The sequence below is a fragment of the Oncorhynchus mykiss genome, chromosome 8, assembly GCF_057628025.1.
Source record: "Oncorhynchus mykiss isolate SJ-2025 chromosome 8, ASM5762802v1, whole genome shotgun sequence".
NCBI classification, from domain to species: Eukaryota; Metazoa; Chordata; class Actinopteri; order Salmoniformes; family Salmonidae; genus Oncorhynchus; species Oncorhynchus mykiss.
In genome coordinates, this window is record NC_143029.1 from 70,649,309 (window position 1) to 70,675,163 (window position 25,855).

Genomic DNA, 25,855 nt, shown 5'->3' on the forward strand with positions numbered 1-25,855 from the left:
CTTCCTTATTCTATGAGTGTTGTCCTTGTCCTTCCCAGCTGAAAGCAGTTTGGGAATGTGACAGTCCTGAGGTGAAGTTTAACACATGAGTGAGAGAGCACTGGATTCAAGATCAAGTCCAAAACTTTTAGAGAGTTTGAATGATTAAATGCAATACGTTCACTTGTTGGACCATTTTGGAAGGCAACATATATTGGTGACCAGTTGTGATAAATAAACCAATTTGTTTTCATAGGTGATATCCATTCTATATTGTCACACAATAATAATAGCTTTCCCGGTCAGAGCTGTGCACAAATACTCCATCTACTGTATGTGAGCTGTGCACAAATATCCCATCTATGTGTGATGAACCAAGCTTCATCTTTTGCCTCGCCCTTTCTGTTATCTGCCTATGAGCGATGCTGTTGTGAAACTAGTTGAGAGACGCCGCCTATTGCAGTCTGTATAATCAAAGAATAAAGAGTTTACAATTTCGAAAAGGCCGAAGTTGATGTAGGCTACAACAGAAAATACTGAGCAGCAGATTTAAAGGATTAGGCTACACTTCAACAGGGGAGCATTTTACCTAAATCAACAATCATTCCAATGGCCCGTGTAGCCACAGCCACTGTTTTATTATTGCCGTTCATACTAACGGTGAGTAAAACTTCTTATTTTTCATATTGTAGCATGGTAATGCTGGTAATTAGGTATAGGCTACACGAGCAATAACGGCACTGTTTTTTTTTAGGTGCGACACTTCTCAGGCAGCCTAGATGTGAGCATCTCAATGACAATGTCGGAAAAAAACTGTTTTCTTTTTAGGATTGTAACCTTCACTTATTTGAAGAGAACATTTACTTCATATGTCGCTATTTTATTACTCTCCCGTTCATATTTCGCGTGCAACACCGACTACGGACAACATGAGATTGAGAACAAAAACAGTTTAGCTGCGTAATGGTGCCCAGTGGTCATTTGCCTAGAGAAAGTCTGAACACATCTGGTCAATGTCAGTGAAAGAACAGCTGGTGAAAAACTTCGCTCCGATTTTAGAGAATGTCACTGAATATGATATCTGTCAACAGCAACAATCGACACTGATATCACTATCACAACTTTCTCTTAGTTTAAATGTTGTGAAATTGATTTGTTCAACATTTTCATTGGGTCTTCTGCATACAGACGATAACGATTTTATCATAAACTGAATACATACAGCTTCCTGTCGTTGTTACAGTGAACGAAAACTATTAATAGCTTAAAGCTATATACTTTTCAGTTATAAGTATGCCTGTCATATGTCTTTGATTATGAATTGGCATAAACATGCAATTATAATTTGCCTTGGCAAGAAACTACACGTTAGTCCTTCAGAAAGTATTCATACTAATTCCAAATTTTGTTGTGTTACAGCCTGAATTCAAAATGGATTAAATATATTTATTAAATCTCACCCATCAACACAACAATAACGCATAATGACAAAGTGAAAACATGTTTTTAGACATTTTTGCAATTTTATTGAACTGTCATTTACACAGGTATTTACACCCTCAGTCAATACATGTTAAAATCACCTTTGGCAACTCTAGTGTATATTTGGCCTTGTGTTTTTGGTTATTGTCCTGCTGAAAGGTGAATTTGTCTCCCAGTGTCTGTTGGAAAGCCGACTGTACTTGGTTTTCCTATAGGACTTTGCCTGTGGTTAGCTCTATTCCATTTATTTTTATCCTAAAAAAGCTCCCTAGTCCTTGCCGATGGCACACGCATAACATGATGCAGCCACCAGCATGCCTGAAAGAGTGGTACGAAGAGTGAAGAGTGGTACTAAGTGATGTGTTGTGTTGGATTAGCCCTAAACATAACGTTTTGTATTCAGGACATAAAGTTAATTGTTTTGCCATATTTTGTTTTGTTTTACCTTAGTGCCTCATTGCAAACAGGATGAATGTTTTGGAATATTTTTTTCTGTACAGGCTACCTTCTTTTCATCCTGTCATTTAGGTTAGTATTGTGGAGTAACTACAGTGTTGTTGATCCATCCTCAGTTTTCTCCTATCACAGCCGTTAAACTCTAAATGTTTTAAAGTCACCATTGGCCTCATTGAAATCCCTGAGTGGTTTCCTTCCTGGCTGGCAACTGAGTTAGAACGGATGCCTGTATCTTTGAAGTGACTGGGCGTATTGGTACACCATCTAAAGGTTCATTAATAGCTTCACCATACTCAAAGGGATATTCAACGTCTGCTTTTTTTGCAAGGCATTGGAAAACCTCCCTGGTCTTTGTGGTTGAATCTGTGTTTGAAATTCACTGCTCGATTGAGGGACCTTACACATACTTGTATGTGTGGGGTACAGATATGAGTTAGTCATTCAAAAATCATGTTAAACACTATCATTGCTATCAGTGAAACCATTCAACTTATTATGTGACTTGTTAAGCTTATTTTTACTCCTGAATTTATTTTGTCTTGCCATAACAATGTGTGAATACTGAAGGCACTAAATCCATTAATCTGTACAAAGTGGTACAGACACTGAGGAAACAATCATGACATGATATTTAAACATAGCTTTAACTATTGCGCTAGAACTTACACTGAGTGCACAAAACATTAGGAATACCTGCTCTTTCCATGACATAGACTGACCAGATGAATCCAGGTGAAAGCTAGGATCCCTTATTGATATCGCTTGTTAAATCGACTTCAATTGGTGTAGATGAAGGGGAGGAGACAGGTTAAAGAAGGTTTCTTGAGTGTATTTGTGCCATTCAGAGGATGAATGTGCAAGACAAAATATTTAAGTACCTTTGAACGGGGTGTGGTAGTAGGTGCCAGGCACTCTGGTTTGAGTGTGTCAAGAACGGCAATGCAGTTTTACACGCTCAACAGTTTCCCGTGTGTATCAATAATGGTCCACCACACAAAGGACATCCAGACAACTTGACACAACTGTCTGTGGGAAGCATTGGAGTCAATATGGGCCAGCATCCTTGTGGAATGCTTTCAACAACTTGTAGAGTCCATGCTGTGGCGAATTAAGGCTGAAAAGGGGGTGCAACTCAATATTAAGAATATGTTACTAATGTTTAGTACACTCAATGTATAAACTATTGAGCAACTTGTAGTCTGCAGTTGTGAGTGTAACGGATGTGAAACGGCTAGCTTAGTTAGCGTGGGCGCTAAATAGCGTTTCAATCAGTGACGTCACTTGCTCTGAGACCCTTGTTTTGCAAGAGCCGCGGCTTTTGTGGAGCGATGGGTAACGACGCTTCGTGGGTGACTGTTGTTGATGTGAGCAGAAGGTCCCTGGTTCGCGCCCGGGTATGGTCTAAAATAATACTGTTACATTGATGCTGTTGACCCGGATTACTGGTTGCTGCGGAAAAAGGAGGAAGGTCAAAAGGGGGGTGAGTGTAACGGATGTGAAACGGCTAGTTTAGGGCGCTAAATAGCGTTTCAATCAGTGACGTCACTTGCTCTGAGACCTTGGGCCGCTGCTTTTGTGGAGCGATGGGTAACGATGTTGTTGATGTGTGTAGAGGGTCCCTGGTTCGCGCCCGGGTAATTATACTGTTACATGAGTTATTTAGGAGCATTGCAGTGTTATTCGTAGTGAGTCAATATTATAATGCTGTGTTTTTTATTTTGTATTTTCTGCAGTTTTTATGCGTGGTGGCAGCAGAAGGCGGTGGGCTGAAGCTGAGAAGACAGAAGAGAGAATGGATCATTCCTCCTAAGAGGTTGAAGGAGAATGTAGATTACACCAGCCAAGAGTACATTGCAAAGGTATGATCTGATCCTATACGTCTTACTCTAACTCATGGAGTGATTCAGATGTTTCTGACAACCATGAGACATGAAAAAGTCTGAGCATGGCATAGCTCTTTAGGCCACACATCGGATAAGTCAGTTGTCTGTCTAGAATGAATCATGCATAATAAGATCCATGAAGATACAGGGCTTTAGCGTGTAGTCAAAATTAGCACTTTGAAAGTTTGTCGATGTCCGTACTTTGAACCAAAGAACTGCTGAATGTTGTCTTACTTTCTACTGATCAGGTTGGTTGCATACAGTATATCTGTGTCAGCTAGATGTTGGACTCTAAAGTGAAGGAATACCTGTGTAATCGTTATGTTTGTGATTTCTGTGTTAGGAACAAGCTGCTCAGAGATACAACCCAATGTGCGGTCGGTCATACCTACAGTCACTGAGCAATGGTTTAGTCTAAAAACAAAACAAATCCAAATAAAATGAAATGTTATTTGTCACATGCGCCGAAATCAACAGGTGTAGTGAAATGCTTAACCAACAATTCTGTTTTAAGAAAAGTACCTGCTAAGTAAACATAAAAAAAATAGATAAGTAAACAATAAGAAATAAAAGTAACACATAATTAAAGAGCAGCAGTAAAATTACAATAGTGATGCTATATACAGGGGTACCTGTACAGAGTTAATGTGCGGGGGCACCGGTTGATCGAGGTAAATGAGGTAATATGTACATGTAGGTAGAGTTATTAAAGTCACTATTCATAGATAATAAACAGAGAGTAGCAGCGTAAAATAACAAGTCTTTCAACAACACATTCTGCCTGTATCTCTCTTCTACAACACAAACATGCCATTCATCTATCAATAGTTTCATACCTACAGTATACCTTGATATGAAAGCACGTGTTCAGCTACATATCCAGATGTACATTTGACATTTCGGCTATACTCCAAAAATAGGTTCCGTGAAAAAAAAAGAGGCTTTTGTGGTATTATCCTAGCTATTCACCGATGCTTATTATTACAGTGCCTTGCGAAAATATTCGGCCCCCTTGAACTTTGCGACCTTTTGCCACATTTCAGGCTTCAAACATAAAGATATAAAACTGTATTTTTTTGTGAAGAATCAACAACAAGTGGGACACAATCATGAAGTGGAACGACATTTATTGGATATTTCAAACTTTTTTAACAAATCAAAAACTGAAAAATTGGGCGTGCAAAATTATTCAGCCCCCTTAAATTAATACCTTGTAGCGCCACCTTTTGCTGCGATTACAGCTGTAAGCCGCTTGGGGTATGTCTCTATCAGTTTTGCACATCGAGAGACTGACATTTTTTCCCATTCCTCCTTGCAAAACAGCTCGAGCTCAGTGAGGTTGGATGGAGAGCATTTGTGAACAGCAGTTTTCAGTTCTTTCCACAGATTCTCGATTGGATTCAGGTCTGGACTTTGACTTGGCCATTCTAACACCTGGATATGTTTATTTTTGAACCATTCCATTGTAGATTTTGCTTTATGTTTTGGATCATTGTCTTGTTGGAAGACATATCTCCGTCCCAGTCTCAGGTCTTTTGCAGACTCCATCTGGTTTTCTTCCAGAATGGTCCTGTATTTGGCTCCATCCATCTTCCCATCAATTTTAACCATCTTCCCTGTCCCTGCTGAAGAAAAGCAGGCCCAAACCATGATGCTGCCACCACCATGTTTGACAGTGGGGATAGGGTGTTCAGGGTGATGAGCTGTGTTGCTTTTACGCCAAACATAACGTTTTGCATTGTTGCCAAAAAGTTCAATTTTGGTTTCATCTGACCAGAGCACCTTCTTCCACATGTTTGGTGTGTCTCCCAGGTGGCTTGTGGCAAACTTTAAACAACACTTTTTATGCATATCTTTAAGAAATGGCCTTCTTCTTGCCACTCTTCCATAAAGGCCAGATTTGTGCAATATACGACTGATTGTTGTCCTATGGACAGAGTCTCCCACCTCAGCTGTAGATCTCTGCAGTTCATCCAGAGTGATCATGGGCCTCTTGGCTGCATCTCTGATCAGTCTTCTCCTTGTATGAGCAGAAAGATTAGAGGGACGGCCAGGTCTTGGTAGATATGCAGTGGTCTGATACTCCTTCCATTTCAATATTATCGCTTGCACAGTGCTCCTTGGGATGTTTAAAGCTTGGGAAATCTTTTTGTATCCAAATCCGGCTTTAAACTTCTTCACAACAGTATCTCGGACCTGCCTGGTGTGTTCCTTGTTCTTCATGATGCTCTCTGCGCTTTTGACGGACCTCTGAGACTATCACAGTGCAGGTGCATTTATACGGAGACTTGATTACACACAGGTGGATTGTATTTATCATCATTAGTCATTTAGGTCAACATTGGATCATTCAGAGATCCTCACTGAACTTCTGGAGAGAGTTTGCTGCACTGAAAGTAAAGGGGCTGAATAATTTTGCACGCCCAATTTTTCAGTTTTTGATTTGTTAAAAAAGTTTGAAATATCCAATAAATGTCGTTCCACTTCATGATTGTGTCCCACTTGTTGTTGATTCTTCACAAAAAAATACAGTTTTATATCTTTATGTTTGAAGCCTGAAATGTGGCAAAAGGTCGCAAAGTTCAAGGGGGACGAATACTTTCGCAAGGCACTGTATATCAACACTATTACAATAATAATAGTATTTTACTCTCAAGACTGATTGGTATGTGTGTTTGTGACAGATTCGCTCTGATGAGCAGTACACGTCAAAGGTGACTTACTCACTGACTGGGATCGGTGCAGACCAAAACCCCAGGAGCCTATTCACTGTCAACCCAAATACAGGCCTGGTCAGAATCAATGGAATTCTGGACAGAGAGAAGATACCTTCCTACCATGTAAGCTACCCAGTAAAACATAATCCAAGGAATGGAATGCTTGTGCTCAACATGTAAGATATTAATGAATGTCTGATGTTCTAACATGGTCTCTCTTTTAGTTACTTGGAGTAGCGACATACAACAATGGAAGCAAAGCAGAGAAGGACATTGACCTGCGTATTTCCGTTGAGGACCAGAATGACTGCCAACCAGTGTTCGTTTTTGGCCAATCTGGATCTGTTAATGAGTCCAGTGCTGCAGGCATGTTCCAATTATTTTAAATGTTTCTATCAAACTTGATGAGAATTAGTAGCCAGAGTAGTGGTAATGGTTCAAGCTGTAGCTGTTGTAGTAGTAGTGTTTTACCAGTGTTATCAGTGAAATAGTCACAGTAGTGATACAGTAATAGTAGTAGTAGTCATCGGCGTCGTAGTAGTACAGATGTGGGATCTTAATTTGATCACTTTTGTTGCTGAGAATTTTACCTTCACAGCAAATTCAAATGTTTAGTGTATTTGTGTTTTAAATAGGCTTCTAAAGTTTGTAATTTCCACTTTGAAATGTCAGACTCTATTTGGCCTAATGACCTAATGAAAAAATGTGCATTCATTATAATCCACATAATAATTCACATTTCCTTTTGCTGCAGGATTATTTTCCTGCTGTAGCAAACGGGCTCATATTAATATCCTACATATGTAGTAGTAGTGGTAGTGGTGGTAGTGGTAATAGTAGTAGTGGTAATAGTAATAGTACAGTACAGTAGTAGTACTGGTGTACTGCACAAGTAACTCTTCCCTTGGTCAATTCCAGAAACCGTTGTCATGAAAGTTTTAGCCACAGATGCAGATGAAGTGAACACGCTACACTCTCAGATTTACTATAGCATAGTGCAGAAGAGTTCTTCAGATAGCATGTTCGCCATCAACTACCAGACTGGAGAGATCATGGTTCGCCAGACTACGCTGGACAGAGAGGTGAGAGAGATACCTTGGTATACTATTATACAGTGTACTGTGCATGTTTTTATTTATTCTTATTCGACCTGGCCAAGATAAGGCAAAGCAGTGCGACACAAACAACAACACAGAGTTGCACATGGAATAAACAAGTGTACATTCAATAACACAATAGAAAAAAGAAAGTCTATATACAGTGTGTGCAAATGGCGTGAGGAGGTAGGCAATAAATAGGCCATGATAGCGAAGTAATTACAATTTAGCAGATTAACACTGGAGTGATAAATGAGCAGATGATGATGTGCAAGTTGAGATACTGGTGTGCAAAAGAGCAGAAAGTAAATAAAAACAGTATGGGATGAGGTAGGTAAATTGGGTGGGTTGTTTACAGATGGACTATGTACAGATGCAGCGATCGGTTAGCTGCTCAGATAGCTGATGTTTAAAGTTAGTGAGGGAGACATAAGTCTCCAGCTTCAGTGATTTTTTCAATTCGTTCCAGTCATTGGCAGCAGAGAACTGGAAGGAAAGGAGGCCAAAGGAGGTGTTGGCTTTGGGGATGACCAGTGAGATATACCTGCTGGAGTGCGTGCTGCGGGTGTTGTTATCATGACCAGTGAGCTAAGGCGGAGCTTTACCTAGCATGGACTTATAGATGACCTGGAGCCAGTGGGTCTGGCGACGAATATGTAGCGAGGGCCAGCCGACTAGAGCATACAGGTCGCAGTGATGGATGGTATAAGGGGCTTTGGTAACAAAACGGATGACACTGTGATAGACTGCATCCAGTTTGCTGAGTAGAGTATTGGAAGCTATTTTGTAGATGACATCGCCGAAATCGAGGATCGGTAGGATAGTCAGTTTTACTAGGGTAAGTTTGGCGGCATGAGTGAAGGATTCTAGATTTGATTTTGTATTGGGGATGTTTAATATGAGTCTGGAAGGAGAGTTTACAGTCTAGCCAGACACCTAGGTATTTCTAGTTGTCCACATATTCTAGGTCAGAACCGTCCAGGGTAGTGATGCTAGTCAGGCGGGCGGGTACAGAAAGCGAACGGTTGAAAAGCATGCATTTGGTTTTATTAGCGTTTAAGAGCATTTGGATGCCACGGAAGGAGTGTTGTATGGCATTGAAGCTCGTTTGGTGGTTAGTTAACACAGTGTCCAAAGAAGGGCCAGAAGTATACAGAATGGTGTCGTCTGCATAGAGGTGGATCAGGGAATCACCCGCAGCAAGAGCGACATCATTGATATATACAGAGAAAAGAGTCGGTCTGAGAATTGAATCCTGTGCTACCCCCATAGAGACTGCCAGAGGTCCGGTCAACAGGCCCTCCGATTTAACACACTGAACTCTGTCTGCAAAGTAGTTGGTGAACCAGACGAGGCAGTCATTTGAGAAACCAAAGCTATTGAGTTTGCCAATAAGAATACAGTGATTGACAGAGTCGAAAGCCTTGGCCAGGTATTTGAACACGGCTGCACAGTACTGTCTTTTATCGATGGCGGTTATGATATCGTTTAGGACCTTGAGCGTGGCTGAGGTGCACCTGTGACCTGCTCGGACACCGACGGTACGGTGGGATTTTAAATGGTCATTGATCTGTTTATTAACTAGGCTTTCGGAGACTTTAGAGAGGCAGGGCAGGATGGATATAGGTCTATAGCAATTTGGGTCTGGAGTGTCACCCCCTTTGAAGAGGGGGATGACCGCGGCAGCTTTCCAATCTTTAGGGATCTCGGACGACACGAAAGAGAGGTTGAGCAGACTGGTAATAGGGGTTGCAACAATGGCAGCGGATAGTTTTAGAAAGAGAGGGTCCAGATTGTCTAGCCCAACTGATTTGTACAGGTCCAGGTTTTGCAGCTCTTTCAGAACATCAGCTATCTGGATTTGGGTGAAGGAGAAGCTGGGGAGGCTCGTAGCCAGGAGGAAAACATGGCCAGCCGTTGAGAAATGCTTGTTGAAATTTTCGATTATCATGGATTTATCGGTGGTGACCGTGTTACCTAGCCTCAGTGCAGTGGGCAGCTGGGATGAGGTGCTCTTGTTCTTCATGGACTTGACAGTGTCCCAAAACTTTTTGGAGTTAGAGCTACAGGATGCACATTTCTGTTTGAAAAAGCTGGCCTTTGCTTTCCTGACTAACTGCGTGGATTGGTTCCTGACTTCCCTGAACAGTTGCATATCGAGTGGACTATTCGATGCTATTGCAGTCTGCCACAGGATGTTTTTGTGCTGGTCAATCAATGGCTGTTGGGTCTGGAGTGTTCTAAATTTTTTGAAAGTTGCATGCTTATTTAAGATGGTGAGGAAGTTACTTTTAAAGATCGACTAGGCATCATCAACGGGATGAGGTCAATATCATTTCAGGATACTCGGGCCAGGTCGATTAGAAAGGCCTGCTCACAAAAGTGACCACAGCACTGTATGCATTGTATGCATTGACACTTTCACAGCCAATAATGTTGATATCTACAACAATAAGTAACTAACTATAAGCTCTATTATATTTCTTGGTTGTCTAGACCCAAGACACCTATACCCTGACTGTAAAAGGCTCAGACATGAACGGAGCAATGGGTGGAAACTCAGGAACAGGACAGGTGGTGATTAAAATCCTGGACATCAACGACAACATCCCCACCCTGGAGAAAGAATCTGTAAGATCTCAACCTCTCTATATTTATTATATTGAAGCGACAATAACCCAATCAGTATAATAGTGTTTTTATATTTATTATGTTGTAGCAACCATAACCCAACACCTAGCAGCCTCGTTGAGAAGTTCAGGTCTCTTGGCGCAATGGCTAATGTGTTGGCTTGACAGTTGCTGGACACCCGAAATTCACTGCAATATTACCTTTTTTATTTATTTGTTATTTTACCAGGTAAGAACACATTCTGAGAACACATTCTCATTTGCAACAACCACCTGGGGAATAGTTACAGGGGAGAGGAAGGGGATGAATGAGCCAATTGTAAACTGGGGATTATTAGGTGACTGTGATGGTTTGAGGGCCAGATTGGGAATTTAGCCATGACACCAGGGTTAACACCCCTACTCTTACAATAAGTGCCATGGGATATTTAATGACCTCAGAGTCAGGACACCCGTTTAACATCTCACCCTACACAGGGCAGTGTCCCCAATCACTGCCCTGGGGCATTGGGATATTTTTTTTAGACCAGAGAAAATAGTGCCTCCTACTGGCCCTCCAACACCACTTCCAGCAGCATCTGGTCTCCCATCCAGGAACTGACCAGTACCAACCCTGCTTAGCTTCAGGAGCAAGCCAGCAGTGGTATGCAGGGTGGTATGCTGCTGGCAAAAGCAATATAAGCTTATCATCCCCAGCAATATGTTGCTGGGATGTATGAACTTTTGATGTGTGAATGTGTGTTTTCAGTACGAGGGGAGTGTGTTGGAGAACACGGTCAATGTGGAGGTGCTGAGGATCAAAGCCACTGATCTGGACCTGATGTACACTGAGAACTGGCTGGCTGTGTTCACCATCATCACAGGCAACGAAGCCGGCTACTTCACCATCACTACCGACTCCAAGACCAACGAAGGCATTATTATGATAACTAAGGTATGGGCTATGATTGAAGATTGACTCAGGCTTGAATTTAATCAAAAGCATATCGAACATTTTCTTTTAAATGTAATTCCAGCCTCAGTGTCTTGTAACTACTAGTCTTCTCAATTCTCATAATATTCCAACATTGTTTGTATCACTTGACTCATTCTACTGTTTATCCCTGCTGTTTGAATCCCTGCTGTTTGAATCTAAAGGCACTGGACTACGAGGAGCTGAAAGTGCTCAACCTTGCCATAAGTGTTTCCAACAAAGCAGTGTACTACTTTGGCTCCTCTTCTATGAGTGGAGGGATAGGAGGAGGAGGGGTTGCAGGCGGGGTTATGACCGGCGGTGGTAAGACCTACCCCATCAAGATAAATGTGATCAACCAGAAAGAGGGCCCCAAATTCCAGCCAATGGTTAAAGTGGTGACCATCTCTGAGGACTCCACCACAGTCACCATTAACAAGGTCATCACTACCTACGCAGCCATCGACAGTGACACACTACTGACTGCTACCAATGTTAGGTGAGGTCCCAGATGTTTTCATATTGTTTTATCGGAGTGAATATTATGTGATGTGATTTTATGTTATGTTAATCTCCATCTTACTAAAGGATAATTGAGTTGATCCTAATTGTGTGCTCTTGTCATTATCATTTACTCAGGTATGCCAAAAAATCCGATGTAGACAACTGGCTGATCATAGATGAAAAGACAGCAGAGATCAAGCTGAACAAAGTGCCTGATCGGGAGTCCAAATACCTGGTCAATGGAACATACTACGCCAAGATAATAGCCATCACAACCGGCAAGTACCCATACTATAATCAATTTGTTCTCATGCCATTCTGTAAGATATCAAGAAGTCAAGAAATCTGTCCAGAACATTGGCGACTGAAGATGCACTCTAGGACCTTTGCTCCACTTGGAGCTAAAAGAGAATAAGTCAAGTCTGTACGTAATTCTGTATTTTCTTTTGGTGTCCAGATCTGCCATCCAAAACGGCCACAGGGACAATAGCTATCCAGGTGGAGGACTTTAACGACCACTGTCCCATACTGACAGCTACGGCTACGACCATGTGTCTGGGGGACACCATTGTGTATGTCAAGGCTGTGGATGGGGACACCTTCCCCAATGGAGCTCCCTTCAAGTTCAGAGTGATTCAGGGGGACAGCAAACAGAAGTGGACAGTGGAGCACCTCAATGGTAACATAACTAATCTGGGACTTTGGGGTTTAGTAATCAGATAGACAGTATGGCAAGCTTAATCAAGGGTCTGTTTTGCTTTTATTTTGTTGAGCCTGATAGAAGGTGTTTTAGAATGAGCAGTCTTAAACTGAACTTAAATTACATATTGTGGTGTGTTTGAATGGAATTGGTTGAATGATTTGATGTCTAGATTTGTATAATTCATGTTTGTTTTGTCTCTCATATTTATTTTAGCTACCACTGCCATTTTACGAGACCATGCCCACATGTGGCCAGGTCACTACAAGGTTGCTGTGGAGATCAGTGACCAGCAGGGGAAGGCCTGTGCTGACATCCAGATTCTGAACGTGGATGTGTGCACCTGTGATCAGGTCAATAAGGTCTGCTTCGCCCGGGAGATGGGTAAGGACGTCACATTAGGAGCATCTGCCATCCTGCTGCTCCTTCTGGGCCTCCTGCTGTTGCTGCGTGAGTAGGCCCTCTGTTAACTTCATCCTCTGTTGCCTTCCTCAAACTGCCTACTTGATAAAGATCTAGGAAGGAGAGACTGCTTCATAATGCTGCTGACTAACCTATTTCAACATGTTTTGAGTGATTAGTAAGTTGGGCAAGACAAGTCACTAGACAGGTTTACATTGACCCAGGTTTATTCGACAAAAGCAATGTCACAAAATAATATATGTTGACGTGTGTAATGGAAATGGAAGATATACTGTACATGTAGGAGACATTTTCTAAAGATAAACAACATTTTTATCTGTTCTACAGGGGTGGATTTTTATTTTGTCCTGCTTTCTTTACTGTGACAAATGATGGAAACAGTGTTTTTTGAGTAAATTATGATTGTTGAATCATTTTGAAGGTACGCGATGCACGTGATGTCATCACGCTTCTATAAAACTCCACTCCACATTTCTTTCTGAAAGCATACTTCTTGCTTCAGCCATTTTTTTCAACTATGAAAATTATGTTTTCTTTGCAGGACAAGGATTGTCCTGACTTTCAAGAATGCATGAATTGCTTCGCGTTGCTTTTATGATTGTCTAGAAAGTTTCACCATCCAATTATTTCAGATTTACAGGAGTGCAAGTTTCACCATGGCACGGACCATGCACAGGATCGTTGTTTGAATATAGCACATTTCTGTCAATGATTGTATTCTGTTCATTCTGGCTTTCGCGGGCTATCTGAGACATGAAACAGATAGAGGGCATAAGCTACTGTCACCAATTTATTAGGCCTAATGTGCAATTTGCCTAAATGGAAAATGGAAACACCAGTTTTTTTTATTCTACACTCTTACAAAAAAGGGTTCAAAATAGGTTCTTCAGCTGTCCCCATACGATAACCCTTTTGGTTCCAGGTAGAACCCTTTTTGGTTCCAGGTATAACTCTTTTGGGTTCCTTGTAGAACCATCTTTGTAAATGGTTCTACATGGAACTCAAAAGGGTTTTACCTGGAACCAAAAAGGGTTCTACCTGGAACCAAAAAGGGTTCATCAAAGGGTTATCCTATGACAGCTGAAGAACCCTTTGAGGTTCTAGATAGCACCTTTTTTTCTAAGAGTACGTCATTACGTCATTACGTTTAGCTGTTTTTATTGACTCAAGATAGTTAAATGGAAACACACAATAGCATGCAATTGTCACATCAATTTTCTATTCAAACTTTCGAAATGTTGACAACAAATCACTGGACAAGGTAATGTAAACATAGCTATTGATGGGTTATGTCTACAACCCTTTGTCCCAAGGCATTCAGACCTCTCACCTAACAGCATGTCTTGGGCTTTGTGTTTTGTGAACATTAGTTGAAATTTGGAATGTGTGTTTACAGTGGTGCCCCTCCTGCTGCTGTTCTGTCTGTGTGGAGGAGTGGCGTCCATAGGTGACTTTAAGGCCATGCCATTTGACACTAAAGAACACCTGATTCCATATCACACCGAGGGACAAGGAGAAGACAAGGTATTTTATACTTGATGGCACAGCCAATGGATGACATCAAACTGGTGTCAGTAGTAGAGGTTGTAAATAAGAATGATCTTTGGACATACAGTATCAGTCAAAAGTTTGGACACACCTACTCATTCAAGGGTTTTTCCTTATTTTTACTCATTTCTACATTGTAGAATAATAGTGAAGACATCAAAACGATTAAATAACACATGGAATCATGTAGTAACCAAAAAAGTGTTAAACAAATCAAAATATATTTTATATTTGAGATTCTTCAAAGTAGCAACCCTTTGCTTTGATGACAGCTTTGCACACTCTTGGAATTCTCTCAACCAGCTTCATGAGGTAATCACCTGGAATGCATTTAAATTAACAGGTGTGCCTTGTTAAAAGCTAATTTGTGGAATTTGTGGAATTTCCTTCTTAATGCGTTTCAGCCAATCAGTTGGCTGTGTTGGTATACAGATACGTCATCAGATACGTAATCAGAGAGCGCAACAGAACATTGTACTGTCTACACTCGGTTTGTTGTTTATATTAAAACATTTTCATTCAATCGATTTTAATCAGAACTAAAGTTTTGTTGCTAAGGATTCCACAACGCGGTTAGCCTTTACGGCTGGGACTGCAAGTTTGTTTTCCATTTTTTGAGTGGATTCTGCGAGTGCTAGCTGGCTGTACTACAGACACCTGTCGTCATCGTGGGAAAGACTCATTGTTATCTTTTCGTAAATCAACTGGTTGCAGTAAAGTGCCAAAAGCTTTACACTATGGAGGAACAACATACTGCATCATGGAAAGATCCGACTACCTCACAAAATAACTTTAACCCAACAAATGTTTTTAAAACAGATTAATCTACAGACCCGGACGATTTACTTAATGTTGAAGTCGAGGCAAGTGCTCTGGCTGGAATCCATGCAACACTGGAAAAGTTGTGTGAGGATGTAGCAGGGCTGAGGGGGAGTTTAGCCATAGTGAAATTCTCACGCTCCAAGGAGAAAACAAGGCACTCACAGCCAAGGTAAAAATCCACGATTCCAACATGGATTGTCTACTCCGGGAAAACAGGGTGATGAAGGAGTCGCTACTAGACATACAAAGTTGTAGCATGTGTGAAAATCTTTTTTTTATGGTAATCCTGAGGACACATCCAATAATCCAGAGGGCGCGATCAGAGAATTCATGCAATCCGCCTTGAAACTTCCTATAGAGACTGTAAACAAGGTGGCTTTCCACCGAGTGCACAGACTTGGAGCTCGGAGCGACAAGACCAAGGGTCCCCGACCGATCATCGCAAAATTTGAACACTACCAACAAAAGGAGCTGATCAAAAGCAGAGGAAGGGAGCTTAAAGGGACCAAGGTCTCAGTGACCAAGGGAGATAAACGAACGTCGTAAGAGACTGTATACGGTACAAAGGCAACAAAGGGAGAAGGGTAAGTGTGCCTTTCTCATTGTGGACAAACTCTTTATAGATGGACAGCTATTCTGAGACAGCTTCATAACACCATGGCTGTACTAAATTCTACAGGGACTTCAGGTTACGAAAAAAAGAAAGTATGGGAACTGTAAAAATGAAGTGGATATGAAGTGGATATGAACACACACGTACTCAATGACATGCTCGCTTACACATACAGACTTATACATACACACACACCTGCTCTCGCTCTCTTCTCTCACTCTTTTTCTCTCTTTTCTCTTCTCTAGTGTTGAGAACTGTTTTAAAATGTAATATGTTTATTGTTTGTCTATCTTTTTTATGTATTTGTCTACACGTTTATATATGTTTACAACAAACAAGGGGAAGATGTCAGAATAGGGACACTGGGGAATAATAACATATTGTACGGAATACATTTGTACTGTAGTGAAGCCGTCTCTAGAGTAATGCAAGGTGTCTTTCATGATCATGTGAAATGTAAATTGCTATGGAAATGCTGGGATGTGTTTTTCAATGATGTTAAAGGTAACTATGATGCAACTATGACGGTGATACGATATGGATTACAATTATCATCATGAATATTAAGGCTATACGCACTACATGTTACACACATAGACACTCAACCATGCAAATTGGCATATTATTTATCTGGACATTACATATTATAGTCTTACTCTTATACAGACATCGTACACACTCTCACTAAATCACATCCAATATACACATCATCCTACTCAGATTTACTACACACATAATATCTTGTCTCAATGTTCTAACGTCTGTGGTATTGGCTCACAAGCAAACAGGCAAGGGAATAAAACAAATATTGCTAGAACCTATTTCTTGAACTTTAAATATCAGTCATTTGAAAGCTCTAATTTTGACCGTCATTATACCTCTGATGGCAGTAACTTTACAAGCACTAATTATGGTCAATTTAGATTGAGAATAGTATATAGTTAAGGTAAGGGGTGAAATAAGTATAGCCAGTTATAATTGTAATGGTTTAGCAGATTTAAAAAAAGATCAGTCTTTATGCGGCTAAAAGAAAAGGAATATAACATATACTGTTTACAGGAAACTCACTCTACATCCTTAGATGAAGTTGCGTGGAAAAAGGAATGGGGTGGTGAAAAATGTTTCTGTCATGGACAAAGGAACTCAAAAGGTGTGATGATATTAATTAACAACAACTTCGATCTGAATGTGCAAATAGTCAGGAATGATTCGCAAGGAAGGTGGATCTTTTTTAATATGAATGTGGACGAAAAAGAGATTTGGCTCATTATTCTATATGGTCCAAATCAGGATGATCCATACCTCATCGAAAACATTTATACTAATATATTGAACTTACAGGCAACAAATGATCAAAATATAATGGTAGGAGACTATAACACAGTGTACCTCAATGGACCGTAACGGTAATCACTCTCTGTTGTGACTAGGGGGCAGTATTTTCATTTTTGAAAAATAACGTTCCCAAAATAAACGGGATATTTTGTCAGGACAAGATGCCAGAATATGCATAGAATTGACAACTTAGGATAGAAAACACTCTAAAGTTTCCAAAACTGTAAAAATGTTGTCTGTGAGTATAACAGAACTGATATTGCAAGCGAAAGCCGGAGAAAAATCCAATCCGGAAGTGACTCATGTTTTGAATGCTCTGCGTTCCAATACGTCCCTATTGAGCAGTGAATGGGCTATCAACCAGATTACTTTTTCTACATATTCCCCAAGGTGTCTACAGCATTGTGACGTAGTTTCACGCCTTTATGTTGAAGAATAAGCATAAGCGGCTATATTGCGCAAGTGATCACCTGATGGCTCTCAGACTGATTCTTGCGTAAAATACAGAGGTAGCCATTTTTCCTCTCGCTCCTACTGAAAAAACAATTGTCCTGGTGGATATATTATCGAATAGATATTTGAAAAACACCTTGAGGATTGATTATAAACAATGTTTGCCATGTTTCTGTCAATATTATGTAGCTAATTTGGAATATTTTTCGGCATTGTCGTGACCGCAATTTCCGCTCGATTTCTCAGCCAAAAGTGAAGAACAAACGGAGCTATTTCGCCTACAAAAATAATATTTTTGGAAAAAAGGAACATTTGCTATCTAACTGGGAGTCTTGTGAGTGAAAACATCCAAAGCTCATCAAAGGTAAACGATTTAATTTGATTGCTTTTATGATTTTCGTGACCAAGTTACCTGCTGCTAGCTGGACATAATGCTATGCTAGGCTATCGATAAACTTACACAAATGCTTGTCTTGCTTTGGCTGTAAAGCATATTTTGAAAATCTGAGATTACAGGGTGATTAACAAAAGGCTAAGCTGTGTTTCAATATATTTCACTTGTGATTTTCATGCATGGGAATATTTTCTAGTAATATTTATGTCTGTTGCGTTATGCTAATTAGTGTCAGATGATGACAACGATCCCGTTCACGGGATGGGAGTTACAACAAGTGCCCTTAAGGAAATCACAAATATTATGGACACATTAGAAATAGTAGATATTCGGAGACTAAAAAACCCGACCTAGTGAGATATACAGTTGAAGTCAGAAGTTTACATAGACTTAGGTTGGAGTCATTAAAATTCATTTTTCAACCACTCCACAAATGTCTTGTTAAACTTCTTATGGCTGGGGGGCAGTATTGAGTAGCTTGGATGAAAAAGGTGCCCAGAGTAAACTGCCTGCTACTCAGGCCCAGAAGCTAAGATATGCATATTATTAGTATTGGATGGATTTTTTCCTGGTTGGATTTTTTCTCAGGTTTTTGCCTGCCATATAAGTTCTGTTATACTCACAGACATCATTCAAACAGTTTTAGAAACTTCAGAGTGTTTCTAAAACTGCCATATAGATACCCGCCATGTTGTGGAGTCAAGAGAAGTCAGAAACAGCATTATAAATACTCACTTACCTTTGATGATCTTCATCAGAATGCACTCCCAGGAATCCCAGTTCCACAATAATTGTCCATCATTTATGTCCAAATACCTCCTTTTTGTTTGCACGTTTAGTTCACAAATCAATATTCACGACACGCAGGCCAGACGAAAAGTCAAAAAGTTATGTTACCGTTCATAGAAACATGTCAAACGATGTATAGAATCAATCTTTAGGATGTTTTTATCAACCGGAGAATTCATTTTTCTTTAGAAATGCAATGGAACGCAGCTACCTCTCACGGGCGTTCGCCTGACTGAGCTCATGGCCTTCTACCAGACCTCTGGTTGAAACAGCTCTCATTCACCCCACTTTACAGTAGAAGCCTCAAACAAGGTTCTAAAGACTGTTGACATCTAGTGGAAGCCTTAGGAAGTGCAGTCGGACCAAATTTACACTGTATCTTGGATAGGCAAAGAGTTGTCTACAAACCTCAGATTTCCCACCTCCTGGTTGGATTTTTTCTCAGGTTTTTGCCTGCCATATGAGTTCTGTTATACTTACAGACATCATTCAAACAGTTTTAAAAACTTCAGAGTGTTTTCTATCCAAATCTACTATCTATACTATGCATATCCTAGCTTCTGGGCCTGAGTAGCAGGCAGTTTACTCTGGGCACCTTATTCATCCAAGCTACTCAATACTGCCCCGCAGCCATAAGAAGTTAAATGTATTTGGCTAAGGTGTATGTAAACTTCAGACTTCAACTGTACATGCTGCAACTCATCCGGCCGTGATTGGGAGTCCCATAGGGTGGCGCACAATTGACCCAGCATTGTCCAGGTTTGGCATGGAGGAGACTTAATCAAGCTGGTCGTCTTGACTACTTTCTTTCTCTCTTGCATCAAAGGTTAAAACGTTTTAATAGGAGACAGAATGCGATCGGATCTTCTACTTCTCAGAGAGTTTTGAATTGTCAAGTGGAGTTAACAAGGGTGTCCACTGTCACCATATCTATTCCATCGAAATGCTAGCTATAAAAATCAGATCCAATAACAACATTAGAGTATTAGAAATCCAAGGCTTAAAAACAAAGGTGTCCATGTATGCCGATGACTCAAGTTTTATATTAAGTCTGCAAGCTAGATCCCTGCATTGTCTTATTGAAGATCTAGATAACTTTTCTGTACTAAAACCTAATTATGATAAGTGTACAATATTACCTATTGGAGCTTTAAAAAATACAACTTTTACATTACCCTGCAGTTTACCTATAAAATGGGCTGATGGTGAACTAGACATACTTGGTATTCATATTACAAAAGATGTAAATAAGCTCTCCACAATGAATTTCAATAGAAACCTTGTAAAAATAGACAAGATCCTTCAACCATGGAGAGGTAAATACCTGTCTATTTATGGAAAAAATGCTCTGATTAACTCCTTAGTCATATCTCAGTTTACTCACTTACTTATGGCGTTGCCTACTCCTGATGATTCGTTTTTCAAATCATATGAGCAAAAAATACTTTGCTTTATCGGGGATGCTAAACCAGACAAAATAAAAACGTGCCTATCTATATAATGAATATGAATTGGGTGGGTTGAGAATATTAAATATAAAAGCACTAAACTTCTCTCTAAAAGCTTCACTTATTCAAAGTTTTACTTGAACCCTAAATGGTTCTCAAGTAGATTACTAAGAAAAGCTCACCCATTGTTAAAAAAATGCCTTTTTTTGCCTTTGTGCAGATTGCCAAGTCTCATTTTCAATTAATTGAAAATTATACTTTTTTCAAAGTATCTCTCTTTTTCAAACAAGCATTGAAGCATGAAAAGATAGAACAAATATTACGACTGAACTCAAATGTGCTGGTTGATAAAATACCTGTATTTATGGGAAAGATGTTTGAAATGGGTATTTTGTTATTTTAATGATATTGTACATTGGAATGGTAGAGTTATGTCATTCATAAAGTTCAGAATTGTACGGGAAGGTCTGCTCAATCCAAGAGTACAACCAATTGATTACATCATTACCCCAAAAATGGCAGGTGGCAGGTAGGAGGAGGTGGGGAATTGGTCTGTCTGCACAATATAAAGGATCAAAACTGTCAGAGGAATAAAAATAGCATAAATAGGAAAGTATACCAGTTTCATTTTAGGACCAGGATGTTGACACCAGTGCCATACAGATTGCAAAATAGTTGGGAAGAGATTTTTGATGTACCGATTCCATGGTGTCTGAGATTCAAAACTGTGCTTTTCAGCTAAAATTATTATATAGAATTCTTGCCACCAACAAAATGTTGAATATTTGGGGCATACAATCATCGAAGCTCTGCAAATTTTGTTGTGAGGATACAGAATCAATAGACCATTTATTTTTGTATTGATCTCAGGTAGCCTGTTTCTGGTCTTAGGTTCAGGAATGGTTGAAAATGCATAGCATTGATCTAAAATGTACCCTAGAAATAGTACTGTTAGGAGATCTGGAGAGACCGGGTCAGTCAATTACTAATATACTAATACTCTTAGTAAAGGTATTTATCTTCAACTCCACAATATGTGGATTCTATTCAATTATATAGATTAACGTTAAACATAACAGCATAGTTGAAAGTTATGTGTTGCGTAGAAACCCGAAGAGGGTGGCCAGCAGAGATAGATGGGATGGGCTTAGGAAGCTGAGGGTTGGGATGTGGAATTGGAGACAAGTGGGAGTCAAGTTGCTGTGCAGGAGATAGAATAATGGTCAAAGAAAAAAAGTCTAAATAAAGCATAATTAAAAGTATGTTTGAATGACACTGAGGGGCAGTGTTTTTACAACTAATGCCGGTTTGCCTGAGGCTGATGCTGTGCAGGTGCGGGTTCACATTTTTGGCTTGGTGGGAGATCTGGCAACGTGCCCTTGAGGAGGGCATTGACCCTGGATGCTTCTGTGTGTCACTCTGAATGGGAGTCTGTTGGATGACCGGTATGGTGTAGTTGTTGAGCGGCTTCACTGCAAGTGTATTGTATGTTTCGGGTATTCAATCAAAAAAAGTGTGAAATAAATCAATAATATTTTATATTTGAGTTTCTTCAATTTAGCAACCCTTTGCCTTGATAGCTTTGCACACTCTTGGCATTCTCTCAACCAGCTTCATGAGGTAGTCACATGGAATGCATTTCAATTAACAGGTGTGCCTTGTTAAAAGTTAACTTGTGGAATTTATTTCCTTCTTAATGCGTTTGAACCAATCATTTGGGTTGTGACAAGGTAGGATTGGTATACAGAAGATAGCCCTATTTGGTAAAAGACCAAGTCCATATTATGGCAAGAACTGCTCAAATAAGCAATGAGAAACGACAGTCCATCATTACTTTGAGAAAATCCAGAAAATGTTAAGAACTTTGAAAGTTCCTTCAAGTGCAGTCGCAAAAAACATCAAGCGCTATGATGGAACTGGCCACAGGAAAGGAAGACCCAGAGTTACCTCTGCTGCAGAGGATAAGTTCATTAGAGTTAACTGCACCTCAGATTGCAAGCATGGAGGAGGAGGTGTGATGGTGTGGGGGTGTGGTGCGGGTGACACTGTCTGTGATTTATTTAGAATGCAAGGCACACTTAACCAGCATGGCTACCACAACATTCTGCAGCGATACGCATCATTTTTCAACAGGCCAATGACCCAACACACCTCCAGGCTGCGTAAGGGCTATTTGACCAAGAAGGATAGTGATGGAGTGCTGCATCAGATGACCTGGCCTCCACAATCACCCGACCTGAAACCCAATTGAGATCGTTTGGGATGAGTTGGACCACAGAGTGAAGGAAAAGCAGCCAACAAGTGCTCAGCATATGTAGGAACGCCTTCAAGACAGTTGAAAAAGCATTCCAGGTGTAGTTGGTTGTGAGAATGCCAAGAGTGTGCAAAGCTGTCATCAAGGCAAAGGGTGGCTCCTTTGAAGAATCTCAAGTATAAAATATGTTTTTATTTGTTTAACACTTTTGGGTTAGTAAATTATTCCATATGCGTTATTTCATAGTTTTGATGTCATCACTACTATTCTACAATGTAGAAAATAGTAAAAATAAAGAAAAACCCTTGAATGAGTAGGTGTGTCCAAACTTTTGACTGGTACTGTACATTTATTATGTTCCATTTCCAAGTTGAAATTTGGCCCACTCATTCCCCCTCACAGGAAATTCCACTCCTGCAAATTCCTGTGGCGATAGATGGCTCCATCAAAGTTGTTGACTTGGCAAACAACGGGGGGGGGATGGGATTAATAAGAGATGCAGGGGCTGCAGGAGGATCAGCAGGAGGAGTGTTCGGGGACGGCTTCACCCCGTCCGCAATAAGCACATGGGAGCACAACCATTCCCATGGCTCCCACCAGCCCAGCGGCAGAGTGAAGGTGAGCTACGGCGTGGGTGGAGGAACCATGACTGGACATGAACACTTTTCCAGATATGGAGCTGGAGCTTATGACGGGGTCGCTCTCTCCGAGGGAGACCTAGAGGAGTACTACTCTGCAGTGAGTATTTTAGATCATGATCGTTTGAAGACCAGTAAAAGTGTGTATGCATTAGTATTGAGATTATACAGAGTCGGTGAAAGTACATTTCTTGGATTACTCCTTTAACATAGGAGTTGAGGGCAGCGTTATTTTAGCCATTTTGATTAAATGTGTTAATATACTGTATCTGTTCCTATCATATGACCTTTGCAGAAGGCCAATCATGCTGCGCAGAACGACCAGCAGAGAGATGACCTACTGATCTACGACTACGAAGGTCAGGGGTCACCGGTAGGCTCTGTTGGCTGCTGCAGCCTCCTGGGGGCCGATGACGACCTGGACTTCCTCAACGACCTGGGGCCCAAGTTCAAGACCCTGGCCAAGATCTGCCAGGGGTCAATAGCTATGGAGGCGGAGACTGTCAACATGTCTGTGTCATCCCCTAGACCTAGGCCTACCACATCCACCCACACAGAGGTCAATAGAGACACAGCTCTCAATGTCAATACCCTGAACACCTCATCCACCACCTCCACCTCCTCCACACCCCTACAGGAGAACCTGGTTACTCGGGCCCAAGGATCAGCCACCATCCGCAAGGTTCAGGAGAACAAGGTGATGCCCAACAAGACCCTCTTCATCCAGCAGCCCCCTATGTACTACGCTGCTGCCCCCACCATGTACATGGTGGAGCCCCAGCCCCAGTTGGTGCTGGTGGAGCAGAGAGGGGGAGGTGGTTATGTCCGTGCCCAGCAGGCGGTAAGCCAGGTGGGGGTAGGGATGGGTCAGGGGGTGGTGCAGGTAGGAGGGCTCCATGGTTCTCAGGGCATGATTTTACTGGAGAGGCAGGTAGGAGCAGGTGGTAGTGGGGAAGGACAAGGTCATGTTGTTATGGGGGCAAGCCAGGTCTTACAGGGAGCGGGCCACACTATTTTGAGGGGAGGTCACATTATTACAGAGACGAGCCAAACCATTACACGGGGAGGCCAGGTTCTACAGGGGGCAGACCAGACCATGATCGGAAAAGGCCATCTATCGCCAGGAGGAAACTTCTCACAGGGAAGCCTTTCCGGGTCCAGGAAAGTGCTGGTTGTTGAGAGCGGGTCTGGGTCAGCCTCGGCAGCAGGGTGCAGCGCAGGCTTAGGTGCTGCCCAGGTCACCATGCTGCAGAGCGGCCAGGGGTTAGAGGTCAAATGTCATAGTGTAGAAGTGAGAGGTCAGAGTGGTGCTTCCTCGTTGAGCTCCAGCTCCCTGTGTGGCACGGCAGGGTCAAACGAGGCCTCTGCTACTGCTGTCAAAGTCACCACCACACCCACAGCTGCACCCTGTAGCAGCAGCCACACAGCTGTGGTGCAAGAGAAGAAAATATCTGTCACTGAGAAATACGTTGAGACCAGTACTATAGCGTAGAAAAACAACTTCACATCAGCTTGATAAAATACTGTACACTGTGGGTTTAAAGGTGATTTCTAGGGAGAGAGAAAGAGGTACTGGTGCTTTCTGCTGGTCTGACTGGTGCTCTCTGCTGGTCTGAAATACAGGAATTCTACCCATTGTTTCTTAACAACTCTTTTATAACACTTTTAGATTTTATTCTCACGATTACCAGATGGTATATAATCCTAATTATGATTCATTGATACATTGTGAATTAATGATTGAGTTGAAGATACTTGATTACAGAAGAAGAAATTGAATAAAAAGAATGAAATCATGGAATCGAATCAGTATTTGAAAGGAGTGAAATATTTTTCTAAACATTCAAATGTTGTGGTGGGTGATGTATTAATTGTTCAGGTGAGAAAATGTGTCTATCTTTGATAAAGCTTTTTTTACTGGGATTGTCAATTCTTGATGTAATTCATAGTTCAGACCTTCCATTATCAATTCTACACAGTTTCAATTTGGTTTTAGTAATTTTAATGTATATTGATAACATACTGTGTTATCAATAGTTCGTATCCCCCCACAAATTATATATATATATATTTATTGTTGTTTTTTTACTCAAAGAACCCGCGGCCGTTATGTTAGACACCCCTGCATTAAAGTTTGAGATTTATGTTGACCTGGCTGCAAGCTTTCATGTCTAATATATTATACTGTATGCGTCATGAGATATGGCGTCTGCCTGCAGTATGTCTGTCCTTCATTGTGAGCTAAAAGGTTTGATGAAATGTTTTCTGATTTTGAGAGAATAATAAACTTGAACATATACCATACACATTCAGTTAGTCATGTGTTATGGTTTCATGCAATTTCTTTCTTAGAATCTCACTCCTGTAGTGTTTCATTGGTTCTTCTGGAGATTGAGAGTGGAAAATCCTGTTTTATAGTATCACTCTTATCACACCTTGACATCTTTACATACTGTAGTTCAGATGTTATCACTGCTCAACCGAAAAAATTCATAAAGATGGCTCTACCAAAGAGGACGTTACAAGTGTTAACCAGTTTTCAAACGACACACTGACTCACCTCCTACCACCCACTCATAGAATTAATTGGGAAATCTATTGATTTTCAGAGTTGATCACTGATGTCTGCCAGGAACAGTATTATCACAGATGAAGTACCAGAGAAATGTTAAAGGAGTATTTGATTCCATAAGGATGTTAAAACCAGCTGGATTGCTACTGTGATATGGTGCTGGACT

At 40.9% G+C, this 25,855-nt stretch overlaps 1 protein-coding gene across 1 annotated transcript; it reads left to right on the forward strand.

The window, feature by feature from the left end:
* Positions 1-291: 291 nt before the first annotated feature.
* LOC110530424 (desmoglein-2-like protein) lies at positions 292-25,423 on the forward strand. The gene is made up of 14 exons (XM_021613481.3): positions 292-639; positions 3,651-3,776; positions 6,485-6,640; positions 6,742-6,883; positions 7,436-7,599; positions 10,111-10,245; positions 10,993-11,178; positions 11,382-11,695; positions 11,836-11,978; positions 12,158-12,379; positions 12,617-12,850; positions 14,220-14,347; positions 22,882-23,217; positions 23,413-25,423. The coding sequence occupies exons 1-14, from the start codon at positions 589-591 to the stop codon at positions 24,607-24,609; spliced, it is 3,534 nt and encodes a 1,177-aa protein (XP_021469156.3). The 5' UTR covers positions 292-588; the 3' UTR covers positions 24,610-25,423.
* Positions 25,424-25,855: the final 432 nt, after the last annotated feature.

Excerpts from the sequence above, each read along its gene's own strand:
- LOC110530424 (XM_021613481.3), top strand. The coding sequence starts at position 589 with ATGGCCCGTGTAGCCACAGCCACTGTTTTATTATTGCCGTTCATACTA. Across the intron at positions 3,777-6,484 it reads GCCAAGAGTACATTGCAAAG|ATTCGCTCTGATGAGCAGTA; the intron begins GTATGATCTGAT and ends TGTTTGTGACAG. Across the intron at positions 11,179-11,381 it reads GCATTATTATGATAACTAAG|GCACTGGACTACGAGGAGCT; the intron begins GTATGGGCTATG and ends TTGAATCTAAAG.